Here is a 12,428-nt window from a genome sequence, read left to right on the forward strand (position 1 = left end):
TCTCACCATGTGCTCTGGTGACATGACAGGACACGCCAGCAGGCTCTGCGCCCAGAGGGGAAGGGGAGATTGCCAGTTATAGGAGGAATTATGTCAGCTTCGCTTATTAGTTACCATGGAAACCAGCAGAGGGGCGTGCCCCTCACCACCCCTTTAGCTGGGGCCTGGAACAAGTATGTAGGTGAGTAGGGTATAAGTGGAGCAGGCTCTGGTCCATCTGGAGATGTACAGAGAGCAAGAGAACAGCCATCTTGGGTGGCCTGACCCTACACACTCTTCATTGAATACAAACTTCAAGTTTTCATGCCGGACGGGGCTCTAGGGGTGGGCTTGCAGAATAAATAGAGCAGTCAGAGTCTCTGGTATCATGGAGCCTACACTCAAGGCGGGGGAGACAAACAACCAGGTAAACAAATAAGGTTATATCATGTGAGGCAGTGAAATGTGAAGACAATCAAAGGAGGGCAGATGTGATGGTGATGGTGGGGGGAGGTCACGGAAGATCTCTCTAATAAGACGCCTGTGAAAAATGATGTGAAGGAAGAGGGGGAGATCCTGCCACATGGAGAGCTGGGGGAGCAGTAGCCAGGCAGAGGAAGAGCAGGTGCAAAGTCCCTACAGAGGGAGCATGCATGGTACCATAGAGGCCCTGCAAGGAGCCACAGATTCCAGTGCATCTGAGTGGAGAGGGGAGTATGGGAGGAAGGTCAGGTCACATGAGTCTTTGCAGGGCCTGGTAAGACCTAGACAAATTCAGGTAAACTGTGGATTAATTTTAGGGACCACCGCCGCCCCATGATACTGATGTGTCTCAAGATGTCACTTGCTTGAATAATCGTTGGTGGTTTGAAATTCTCAGCCTTTCCTTTATTTTCCTATAAACACTAAATTGCATGGAACTTTTGGCTATCAGGTTGCTGTCTGTTTTCCATTACTTATGTTGGTTTTGTCATTGCTTCTAAATGATGACTAACATCTATTGAGCACTCTCTATGTACCAGACACAGAGCATTACATGCTTTATTTTATTAGTCTTTAAGTAATTCTTTCCAATAATAATAATTATTATTTTTAAATTTTATTTCTTTATTTTTGGCTGTGCTGGGTCTTTGTTGTTGTGCACAGGCTTTTTCTCCAGTTGCAGCAAGCAGGATCTAGTCTCTAGTTGCAGTGCTTGGGCTTTTTATTGCAGTAGCTTCTCTTGTTGCAGACCATGGGCTCTATAGGTGCTCAGGCTTCCGTAGTTGCAGCCCAACAGCTCGGTAATTGAGGCTTGTGGTTTCTAGAGCACAAGCTCAATAGTTGTGGTGCTCAGGCTTAGTTGCTCCGTGGCATGTGGGATCTTCCCAGACCAGTGATTGAACCTGTGTCTCCTGCATTGGCAGGTGGATTCTTTACCACTGAGCCACCAGGGAAGCCCTCCAATAATTATTATTATATGCCAGATACAGATAAGAAAATGAGGTCTAGAGGTTAGAAAATGACCCAGTAGGAGTCTGTATTCAAACCTTTCTGACTTGAAAGAAAGACCTTGTAAGCACTCTGCAAGATGCCTCTCCCTCTGTGTGGATTCAGCTGGTGTCCTCAGATGCCTGAAGTTATTATCAGAGCAATACGAAAGCATCTTCCCATTCAGGGTTGCATTGACTACATCAGGCAGGCTGGAGGTTTTGCTCTATCGTTATTAATTCATTCACTTGCTTAGAAAAGATCTGTATTAACCTACTTATTCTGAGGGAAAATTAATTATCAATTAAAAGGGTTTTTTTCCACTGAATTTGTCCAGGGATATATAAATTTACCTGGAGGTTCTAAAATCCACTGTTTGATCCCCGCCAGCCATCTCTCCCATCAATATTGATTAAGCCCTCACTGTTTACACTCATGGATGTCCATAGGAGTGAGTCTGCCTTCCAACACTTATGATGGGGTGGAGGATATAAACCATGTCAATAAATGACTCCCAAAACGCCTATGACAGAGGCATAAACACAAGTCAGGAGGCACTCTGAGGAGGCGGAGATGGGTTTTCCATGACCCTGGGAATCAAAGAAGGCATCGTGGAGAATGAGCAGATTGGGCAGGGCATGATGGGGAGGAAGAGCGTTGGAATAAAAGGATGGCTGAGCATGCGAAAGCTCAGGACTGCCCAGGAAGGGGCTTTGGATCTTACAAATGTTTTTAAGGACCCAGCAACCGTGGTGCCAATAAGCAAATGGCAGGCGGCTGCTTGGGTTACAGGCCCAGTGCCCGTGCCCTCTCCTTCCCCTAGGAGTCTCAGAATAGCAGAACCTATCGTTGTTCCAGAAACACTCAGAATACCACTGTGAGGCACAGATGAGAGATCTGAGGCTAAAAGAGGTAAATACGTTTGCTCAAGGTCACACAGCAAGTTAGCTTGGGAGCTGGGACTAGGACAGAGGCCCCCGTCTGCCAGCCAGAGTGGATACTGTAATTAAGATGTACTGGTCGGGGATTGTGCTTGGTGCTCTGCTCACATTGTCTCATTTATTACCCACGTGCTGCTGTCTATGGTATCCTTTTCACGGCTATTTCCCAGATGAAGAGATGGCATTTCCCCACTTAGAAATCACTTTCTGAGGCCTAGTTGTGAATTTCAGAGCTCAGGAAACTTAAGCAGTTTAAGGATTTGTTTTTCACCCTATATGAATGAATACTTAAGTCTCTGTTCTTCGTAGTTCTCTATGCTGCTCTCATGGTGAGGGCTGCCTCACTCACTGTGGCTATTTTCTGTGGAATATATTTCAACCAAAGAAGTGTTTTTGGAAATGCTACAGGACTGTGTTGTGTATGAAATTGCAAATCCAGCTCTGGTCTCTGTTATCATCAGTACAGCTGCAGCTTTTCTAAAACCAGGCTTGAGGTCACCCTCTGGTGAAAAATGTTCTAGTACACAGTGATACTCCATTTTCTGGCCTCCTGGGAAGATCAGCAGGGTCAAGTTCATCCAGGCAACTTATGCCTCTTCAGCTGCCTCTCAGCCTCTATGGTGTCACATGGCAATTCACTCACTCCCGGAGTGAGGCCCGCCCCTCTGCCCACGCCCGTCACTGATTTTCTCTCTAGGCCTCATCCTTTCATCATAGAGCTCCCAGCAGCTGAAATCCTACAAGAAGGTAAGGCTTGTTTGTTAGACGGGGCTCCTCTGACAACCGGTGAGAAAGAGTCACTCCTCCAGTGGCTGCCCTCCATAAATTCAAAGATCAAGTTGAACAGATTAAACTGTTCATTTGCATTGATTGCCTATGTTGGGAATTTTTTTTCTTTATTTCTTATATATTTATCTTTGATTGTGCTGGATCTTTGTTCAGTGTTGCGGCAGGTGGGGTCTCCTCTTGGTAGTGGTGTGCGGGCTTCTCATTGCGGTGGCTTCTCTCGTTGCTGAGCACAGGCTCAGCAGTTGTGGTGCAGGGGCTTAGTTGCTCCTCTGCATGTGGGATCTTTCCAGACCAGGGAATCAAACCCGAGTCCCCTGCATTGACAGGCAGATCTACACCACCAGGAAAGACCTATGTTGGGAACTTGAGAGCTCAAAATATTTGGGAGAAAATAGCAGATAATGTAAAATCATAAGTCTCCTAACTTTTACTTAGAGAAGTGCTTCACACGACTGGATTGAAACAGGACAAGTTTATAGGTAGGGATTGGGCCAATCCTACAATAATATCTCCAGGACCTTGAAGAGGGGCTTCCCAGGTGGTGCTAGTGGTAAAGAACCTGCCTGCCAGAGCAGGAGACATAAGAGATGTGAGTTCGATTCCCTGGAGGAGGGCATGGCAACCCACCATAATATTCATGCCTGGTAAATCCCATGGACAGAGGATCCTGGAAGGTTACAGTCCACAGGATCACATAGAATCATACATGACTGAAGCAACTTAGCATGTATGCACCTTGAAGGGTGCCTGGGACATAGCAAGTGCCTAATCAATACATGTAGAATAAGTGAATAGATAAGTTCGTGTATAGATGGATGGTTGAAGTGACTTTGTGTTGGGGGGATAGGAATTTATACAGCCAGTGCGAAAAGATGGCCTTCAAAATAAACTTGCATGGCAATCCCTCCTTTCTGTCTCCTCCCAGCCCTCTGAAAATTCTGTGACCTGAAACTAGAGGATTAGGGATGGCCTATTTTACTGCTGAATGACTCTAGGGCCCTATTACACTCAGCTTGTGACCAGCCCCACTCCATTCTCTCTTCTCTGGAGGGACACAGTAGATAAAACCTTTTTGTGTCTCCTCTGAACAGTTGATGACCCTTGTTCTATAAAGTGGGGATCTTCAGGGTCTGGGATTTTCACTCTGGAGGTCAGTGAACTGGACTGAAATATGCTGCAAGGTATGCAAGAAAAGAGGCACTTTAGGAATTCACATGCCTTCGGCTCTGCATCCCTCAGCTCTGCTCCATTTTACCTCCATCATTCTGGTCCTCAGCAATCTGTCAGTGGACCTGGGAGGGCTGGCATTGCTGTCAGAGCAGAAGGTGGCATGGAATCTGTGGCCAGCGCTGGCAGGATGCCCACTTCAGTGATTCACTGAATTAATCACTCCATCACCTACAGTGGCTTTTAGTGTTGTTGTTCAGTCACTAAGTCGTGTCCTACTCTTTGCAACCTCATGGACCGAAGCACACTAGGCTTCCCTGTCCCTCATCATCTCCCGGAGCTTGTTCAAACTCATGTCCATTGAGCCAGTGATGTCATCCAACCATCTCATCCTCTATGGTCACCTTCTCCTCCTGCCCTCGATCTTTCCCAGTATCAGGGTCTTTGCTCTTAGAAGTGGTATTCTTTCCAGTTAATAATAAGTACTTTATTTTAAGTATCTTTTAACATACCAAAAGAAACATTTACACAGATTAGGGGAATTAATGTCACACAACAGACATTTATTACCTGCTTCCTCTTTGAAAGGCAAGAGCCACTTTACAAAGGGATTCCCTGTCATGTGCTTTCAAAGGCAAGTCTCTCCTTGCACATTTAAATAGGATTTGCTTTGTAATATTCAGTCATTCTGTCTATACACACTCTCGAGGAATAAATAGATTTCATAGAGTGAGGAGTTTTATCCTGAAAAGAATTAAGAGAGTGAAACTAACCAGCAATGTTTACCAGAGGGATAGGGTGGAGGTTCTACTGAGGGAATGACTAGGAGCAGGAAATCTGAAGCCAACTGCTTATTTTTAATTTTTTTTTATTTTTTATTTTTTATTTATTTATTTTTTTTTTATTTTATAAATTTATTTATTTTAGTTGGGGGCTAATTACTTTACAATATTGTAATAGTTTTTGCCATAACTCCAGTCCTGTCCAGCGGATGACCTTGGATGAATTACCTAACCTCTCTATGCTGCTGTTTATTTGTCTGCAAAACAAGAACTCTGAAATTCCTCCCTCATAGGTGGTCATAAGTTTTATGTCAGCACTTAGACCAGTTCCTGGCACAGAGTGGACTCCACATGGGTTTGAACTCTCCCCTTGTGTCCAGAAATTACTTCACTGCTTTAGTATTAAAATCAACCGTATTCCTCTTGGACTAATTCTGTTCCAGAAGTTAGAAGAGCCGGTTGAATCACTATGTCTAAGCTGGGATAGGCAGTCAGCAGCCCCTGGGGATGCCAGGCTGCCCGTGCAGAATCTGGTCACGCTTCCACCCCTCCCCCAACCACTATGACCAGTCTGTTTTTACAGAATACAGCTGGCACTAAGGGCAAAGTGTAGTTGATGATCCTGCTTGTTGGATTTTTCTGATCTTGAGTGGGGACTTAAATCTTTCTGTAAAAAGTCCAATTAAGCCATTGGTTTCCTTATGTCTTTTTCATGACTCACTGACATCCTGGTCTGGCGTGATCACAGATCAGGGGTGGATTATGCACCCTCATTCCGTCTCCCCTCAATTCCAAATCCTAAAGAGAAACCATGATTAAAGAGAAGTGTGTTTATACATGAATTCAGAATTTACTGTCCGCTCCACTGGTGAACTGCATTTATGGAGCCCTCACAGGGTACATAGTACATCTCGGGTTATGGAGAGTGACAAAGGTAGTTGAAGATACAGGTTCAGCAACCTTTGATCTAGAAACAGGCAGGGAAGATGCCAGATGCATGTGAGTTTCCTGGCAGACTTCCCAAATTCTGTTGCTCAATGTTTTCAAATGGAGAAAAGTTATTTTTATATGGCTGATAGCTGAACTTGAAACATAATTAATGGCTTTCAGTAGATAAATTTATAGTCCCAGGAGACCCACTAATCACGTTGAAGGGTTTTCTTCCACCTCACCTGCCCCTTCCTCCCACCAGGCTACTTTAGAAAAGAGGAAAGCTGTTTATTTCTGGAGTCCACTATCCTTATTGATGCCCAAGGAACCCCTGGAAAATGTGTGCATGTGTGTGGGGAAGCTTTTTCTCTCTAGAGAGAGGTACATGATTTTTATCCAGTTTACAAAGGAGTTTTGAGTTAAAACAGTAAAAACTACTGGTACAGAACCAGGGTTAGCACCTCTGGGGCCTGCCGGCCTAATACAGCCCCCACCCATTTTTGGATGATCCCACAAGTAAGAATGGTTTTCACATTTTTGAATGGTTGGGAAGAAAAATCATTAGAAGAATAATGCTTCCTGACATGTGAAATTTACATTAACTTCATATCTCAGCCTCTCCTTGTTGGCACACAACCACACTCATCCCTTACATATTGTCTCTGGCTGCTTTGTACCGCCAAGGCAGAGCTGAGCCGTTGTGACATAGAGCATGTAGCCCAAAAAATTGGAAATATTTACTGGCTGGCCCTTTCCTGAAAAAGTTTTCTGACCCCTGGTATAGAAAGTTAATTTCAAAAATTTTTGTTTTCTATCTTGTGTTTCATTCTTCCATTCCCTTTGCAAGTATTTATTCCCTATCCCCAGGAAGATAGATTTGCCTTTCCATTTTCTCATTTAACTCCTCTGCCTTGGGCTCGGCGCAGTAGACTTTGATGAGATGCCCTCACTCCTGGGTCAGCAGAAGCAGCATTCAGCTTCTCAGACTCTGCGGCCTGGGGGTTTGGATAAATGGCACAAGAGCTGCGATAGCCATGTAGAAGGAAGGGTCTTCAAAAAAGCTTCATGGGCAAGGGATGTTTAAGAAAACCCTGAGGGGTTTCCCTGGTGGCTCAGTGGTACAGTAGTTGCCTGCCAATTCAGGAGATGTGAGTTTGATCCCTGGGTCAGATGATTCCCTGGAGAAGGAAATGGCAACCCACTCCAGTATTCTTGCCTGGAGAATCCCATGGACAGAGGAGCCTGGTGGGCTATAGTTTATGGGCGTCACAAAGAGTCGGACACAACTAAACAACAATGACAACTAAGGAAGTTCAGGCATGTCCATTGTTTCAGACCGAAGGGCAGGGTGACAAAGCTGGGAAACCTCATAAGGTGTTCCTGGGACACCAACTGTGCAGACTGGAGAGGGCGTAGTTCTTAATAAGCAAGAGCAAGGACTGAAGTAGACAGGAGTCTCTGTGTCAATGTGGTGCTGTGCTGCTGGGAGAGGGGCTCTAGTCTTCTTTCAGCGCCTGCCACGTGCAGCAGGGACAGCCTGGAGGCCCGGGTACCCCTGGGCACATTAACGCAATGAGTGTTCCCACCATAAAGGTGAAGGATTTAAAGTGCTTTATCTAACACCTGGTCCATCCTAAGTGCTTGATAAATATTTGTTGTTTGATTTAGTGTCTGTGAATGGAGTGGAGATAGGAAGTGATTATTAATTCTGAGGAAGGACAGAGCTATTTATATCGCGAGGATGGGACAGGATTGCCCTGTCTGTTCAGTGCCATGTTCCACAGAATTTTAGTGAGTGCCTGTTTTGTGCCAGATAGTCTGCTAGGTCCTGGAGATACTCTGTGAACCCTCAGAGAGTTTGCAGTTAAGCAGGGGAGAGAGCCTAGTAACAAGAGGAGGGAATAGGGACAGCCTGTGAAGTAAAGAAGGGGCGTTTTAGGGGGAACAGATACGGCCATAGGGTCAGATGGGAAGGGGCTGGAAAAAAAGATTCCTTTGGAATCCTTGTGACAAAAGGAAGCAAGGTTTTTATCAGACACTGGACGAGAGTGATTTAAGAACAGTCATACAAAATCACACAAGGGTGTGGGAAGCAAATGAAATAACATAAATTATCCAAAGCAAATATTTAGGGAGGCTAGCAGAAAGGTAAATTATGAATTCCATGCATCTCACTATCACTCAAAATGTAATTCCAAAAATTCTTAAAGGTATGTGTTGGAGGAGGCTGCACTGCTCGAGATATCTCTATTTGTATAAATTTATGCTAAAATAACAAAAGTTTCCTTAATTTCTTCATATGATTCATATTTTGACACTTGAGAAAAGATTAGTATGATACAATGATTTGATTTTCAAAGTTTGCAGAGATATGAGTCCATTTTTCTCCCCCTTTGAAAATGAAGTTGAGAAAGGGGTCAGCTGTAGTTTCTACCTACTAGCAGGAATTTTCTAGAGAAGCACATCAAATCATCAGAAAAGGCTCAAATTTCAGCCAGAGTTCCTAGCTTCACTATAATGCTCCTTCAAGACAGCAGAAAAGAGACAGGAAAAGATCCCTCTTGACACCCCAGCACCACCAAAGGCCAGTCGAGGACTTGCAAAGTCCTGAGTCATGGTGTGAGTCACATATGCTACCCTGTGAGATGTTAGCTGCTTCTTCCTGTCAGATATATTTTCATTTCCATTCAGATTTAAGTTTTACTTTGTGCTTTAAGAAAGGGTAAAATGCTATGGTGTTAAATGGTTTCAACAACTATTGAAAATTGTATTCCCATGAAGATTGATTTCATCGAGCAAAATGTCTATTGGTACCAAGGTCTGGAAATAGTTTCTCTCTCTCTCTCTCTCCTCCCCACCCTCCCTTCTTCCCTTCCTCCCTTCCTTCCATCCTTCTGTCCTTCCTTCCTTCCCTCCTTTCAGGGATCACTACTTGTGTGACGTGACATGGGTGACAGAAGAAAGGATTTCTTTGCAGTGGCTCCACAGGATTCAGAACTATTCAATCATGGATATCTGTGACTATGACAGGTCCACGGGAAGATGGATTTCCTCAGTGGTAAGGTTGAATTGGGATATTCCGCTTCCAAAGCTCCATGTGATCTGAGAGCTGTATGAAAACAGGAAGAATGCTATCAGGAAATACAGTTTGAGTTTCTATTCTTTCTCTGTGTCTGACTCTGAGGCAGTGAATAAGTCTTGATTGACTTTTAGATCACTTGATAACCTGATGGTCCTTCTATTTCACCTTCTTTCACTACTCTGTTTTAACTATGGTGACTATCACTTGGGATATGGGTGGTGGCTGGAAAACCAGAAAATGGAATTTGATGTCAAAATTCACAAAGTCTGAGAAAACCATGGGCTGCAAGGTCAAGGAAACATGTTTCAACAGAGAAAACAAAGTATGCAGAGTAACTTGCTGAATACATGTTCAAGAAACAAAACAAGTATCAAGAGGCCACAAACCTATTATTAATAACCATCCTATGCCTATGACTACTTTTTCAGCAGTAAACAGCTTTAGAAAGTAAATAGATAACTTCTAGGCTGACAGGGTGACAACAATAAGGCAAGTGTTAATCCAACCTTGAAGTGCTGGGGGCCTTTCCAGCCCAGAGACCACAAGGTTCAGCTCTTGGATCAAATTTAAAGCCCCTTAGAGATCAACAGCCTCAGGAGGAGAAAGCCTGGGGGAGGTTTTCTGGCATATTCCAAGGACACCTCTATAAGCCCTTTTCTGGTAATGGGCTCTGTGCCCACACACCTCCTCTCCCTGCTTCATTCTGGTTAGGCACAGGGCAGAGTTGCCTCAGAAACCTTGGGCCCTGTATCTTGATCCAGTCATTCATATGTATATAGCAATCATTGAATATCTATTTTATTCCAAGTTCTATGCATGGCCCTAGGTGGAAAAAAATATTAGGTAGCATGCATGCCTGTCCTCAGAATGTTTATTTTCTAGTAGGGAATATTATTATGAAAACCAATAATAAATACCATTACTGTGAACACTCACAGTAGCCAGACACTGCAGAAACAGGCTTAGTAACGTTAAGGAGTTTGCTTAGGTCACAACGTCAGCCAGAATCTAAACTATAAGACCAAGCTTTTTGCTTCCTGTCAATTAAATCACCCCAATATGAGGATAGTGTGCTCTAAAAGTGTATATGCAAGGTACAAAGGAAATCTAGGACAAAAGAGATAATGAACTTGATTAGGGACAGGCAGAGGGCGATGGGAGATGACACAGAGGAGACGAGAGCAGCCTGGAGTAAGCTGCCATGTGCGGGGCACAGGATGGCATGTGGACCCTATGAGCAGAAGCTGTGCAAAGGCAACTGAGGTGAACAGCTTGGAGCCCACAGGGGCTCGGGATACACAGGACTAGGCGTTGAGGGAGAGATGCAGTGTTGCTGAGGTTTGAGATATAGGCTGAGGCTCGGGTACCATTCTGAGAGGGTTGGCATTATCCTGTAAGACATAGGGAGCTTACTTCAAGGTTTTAAATAGGAGAGGATCATAATGAGATAGAACTATCTGTTGCCTGATGAAGTCAGCTGCGGGTTGAGTGGAGTGGAAAGCAGATTGGAAGGAGAACAGAACAGCAGGATCTACAACCAGGAGATCAGGGCAACGGACCTGGGAAACCCAACAGGACACAAACTAAGGCAGTAGCAGTGGAAAAGGGCAAAAGAAGTAAAAAAAACTAGAAGACAGGGGCTAAGGAGGTTCCTGTGAGAAGAGTGGGAGGCTGGAATGATTCCCAGGTCTCTGGTTTGGGTAAATGGTGCCACTAACCTCGAGAAGAATAAAGGAGTAAGAACAAGCTGGTGGGGATGGAGGAAAGATGATGTAATCTTCAGTTCTGTACTCACTGAATTGAAAATGCTAGATGAGTTTTAGGGATGACCTACAAGTTACACTCCCAGGACAGAGCTCTAGGCAAGAGAGGTAAATGTTCTAATGGAGTTATGTAAAAGGTACTAACATAAATATAAATATGTGAATAGAGATCGCTTTCATTTAAGTACAATAAATCTTACTTACGTTGCCATCAATTGCAGCTAAAGATAGAATTCATATCTCATTTCTCTATTTTTCCCTCCCTAGGGACGGCAACACATTGAAATAAGTACCACTGGCTGGGTTGGAAGAGTAAGTTGTAAAAATTATGGATTTTTCTGTTCTGTGGATCATATACTCAGAGCTATTTCATATGCAGATATAACAAACAAGAGCTCTATGTTATTTGTTATTAACAGAGATATTAGTTGACCTTTTCCTCATAATATTTAAATACTCCCTCTAGAGAGGCCTTTTTATAGAGAATATATAACATGTTCAGTTGAAAAAAAGTAAAAAGACAACTGAAAATTCAAGAGAACAGCTGATAAAACAAAAGACATACTCTAGGCAAATTTCTAGCTCCTGGAAAGTTAAAAAACAACCATTGCTGAGAGGCAGCCAAGATACCAAATGTCCTTGTTGACCTCATATTTGAAGTTAGGTACTTTGGAGGCAGAAAACATGGTTTTTGCCCACAGCCTGCACAAATGCAGAAGGAGACACGACTACCTACTGCTGAATCGAGGTGGCATACACACCACACCCGCTCTTTGGAGTAATCATATGTGGGTTCATATTTTATTATACCCTGAGGTAGAACTTTATCCAAGAAAGCAGGTGCCCCTCAGTGACTTCCCCTGCCTCACACTACGCCTTGGTGGGGGCTCACTGGCTACGTTGCTACAAGACCATGGAGTGAAGCGAACAGATGAAGGCACTCCAGCCACTGTGGCAGTGTGAAAGAGGAAGACTGAATCACACCTAATTTTTACAACCACTTCTATTCAGCCCCTTTATGAGAGAAACAAAGTGACATTAAAAAACAAAAATTTCTTCTCTCTCAGAGCACAGAGGTGTGGCCCCCTGGTCCAGGAACACAGCCCTTCCAGCTGGGCTCAGAGCCCCCGCCCCCGAGCATTCACACGTCCTTTTTGTTCAGGCATTGATTGGGCAGAGGGGAGAGGTTTGCCAACATGAAAAGTGGTTTCCTCCATGGCAAGAGACATGCTACACTTCCTCACGACTCTTTGAAAAAAATATGTTTTTTCCTCTCTGTATTTAACCAGACAGATGCCACTTTTCACACATTTCTACTAGGCACAACTCCATCCAGGGGAAACAGGGAAATGTATTAAAAAGATAAGGCTGTGAACACAGGTCTAGAGAGGGGAATGTGTTTCCGAGCTCTGTAATGAGAACACCAAGTGTATTGCACGCCTCGGCTTGCTCCATAAATGAATTCGCTTTGAATCACTAAATAGAAGAGAGAAGCATTTTTCTTCCTTCCCAAAATGGGAGTTGA

The 12,428-nt window shown here is 44.0% G+C and overlaps 1 protein-coding gene across 9 annotated transcripts in view; it reads left to right on the top strand.

Annotated features, from left to right (window-relative positions):
• DPP4 (dipeptidyl peptidase 4) overlaps positions 1–12,428 on the top strand; it is an 81,133-nt gene that overhangs the window by 38,240 nt on the left and 30,465 nt on the right. For all 9 annotated transcript variants that reach the window (XM_081581607.1, XM_081581605.1, XM_081581602.1 and 6 more), the window contains 2 exons: positions 8,981–9,116; positions 11,171–11,215. In XM_081581607.1, the coding sequence (XP_081437733.1) occupies positions 8,981–9,116; positions 11,171–11,215 (181 nt within the window). The remainder of the gene's footprint in view (positions 1–8,980; positions 9,117–11,170; positions 11,216–12,428) is intronic.

The sequence above is a fragment of the Giraffa tippelskirchi genome, chromosome 3 (genome assembly GCF_054371585.1).
Source record: "Giraffa tippelskirchi isolate mGirTip1 chromosome 3, T2T-mGirTip1v1.2.pri, whole genome shotgun sequence".
Lineage (NCBI taxonomy): Eukaryota > Metazoa > Chordata > Mammalia > Artiodactyla > Giraffidae > Giraffa > Giraffa tippelskirchi.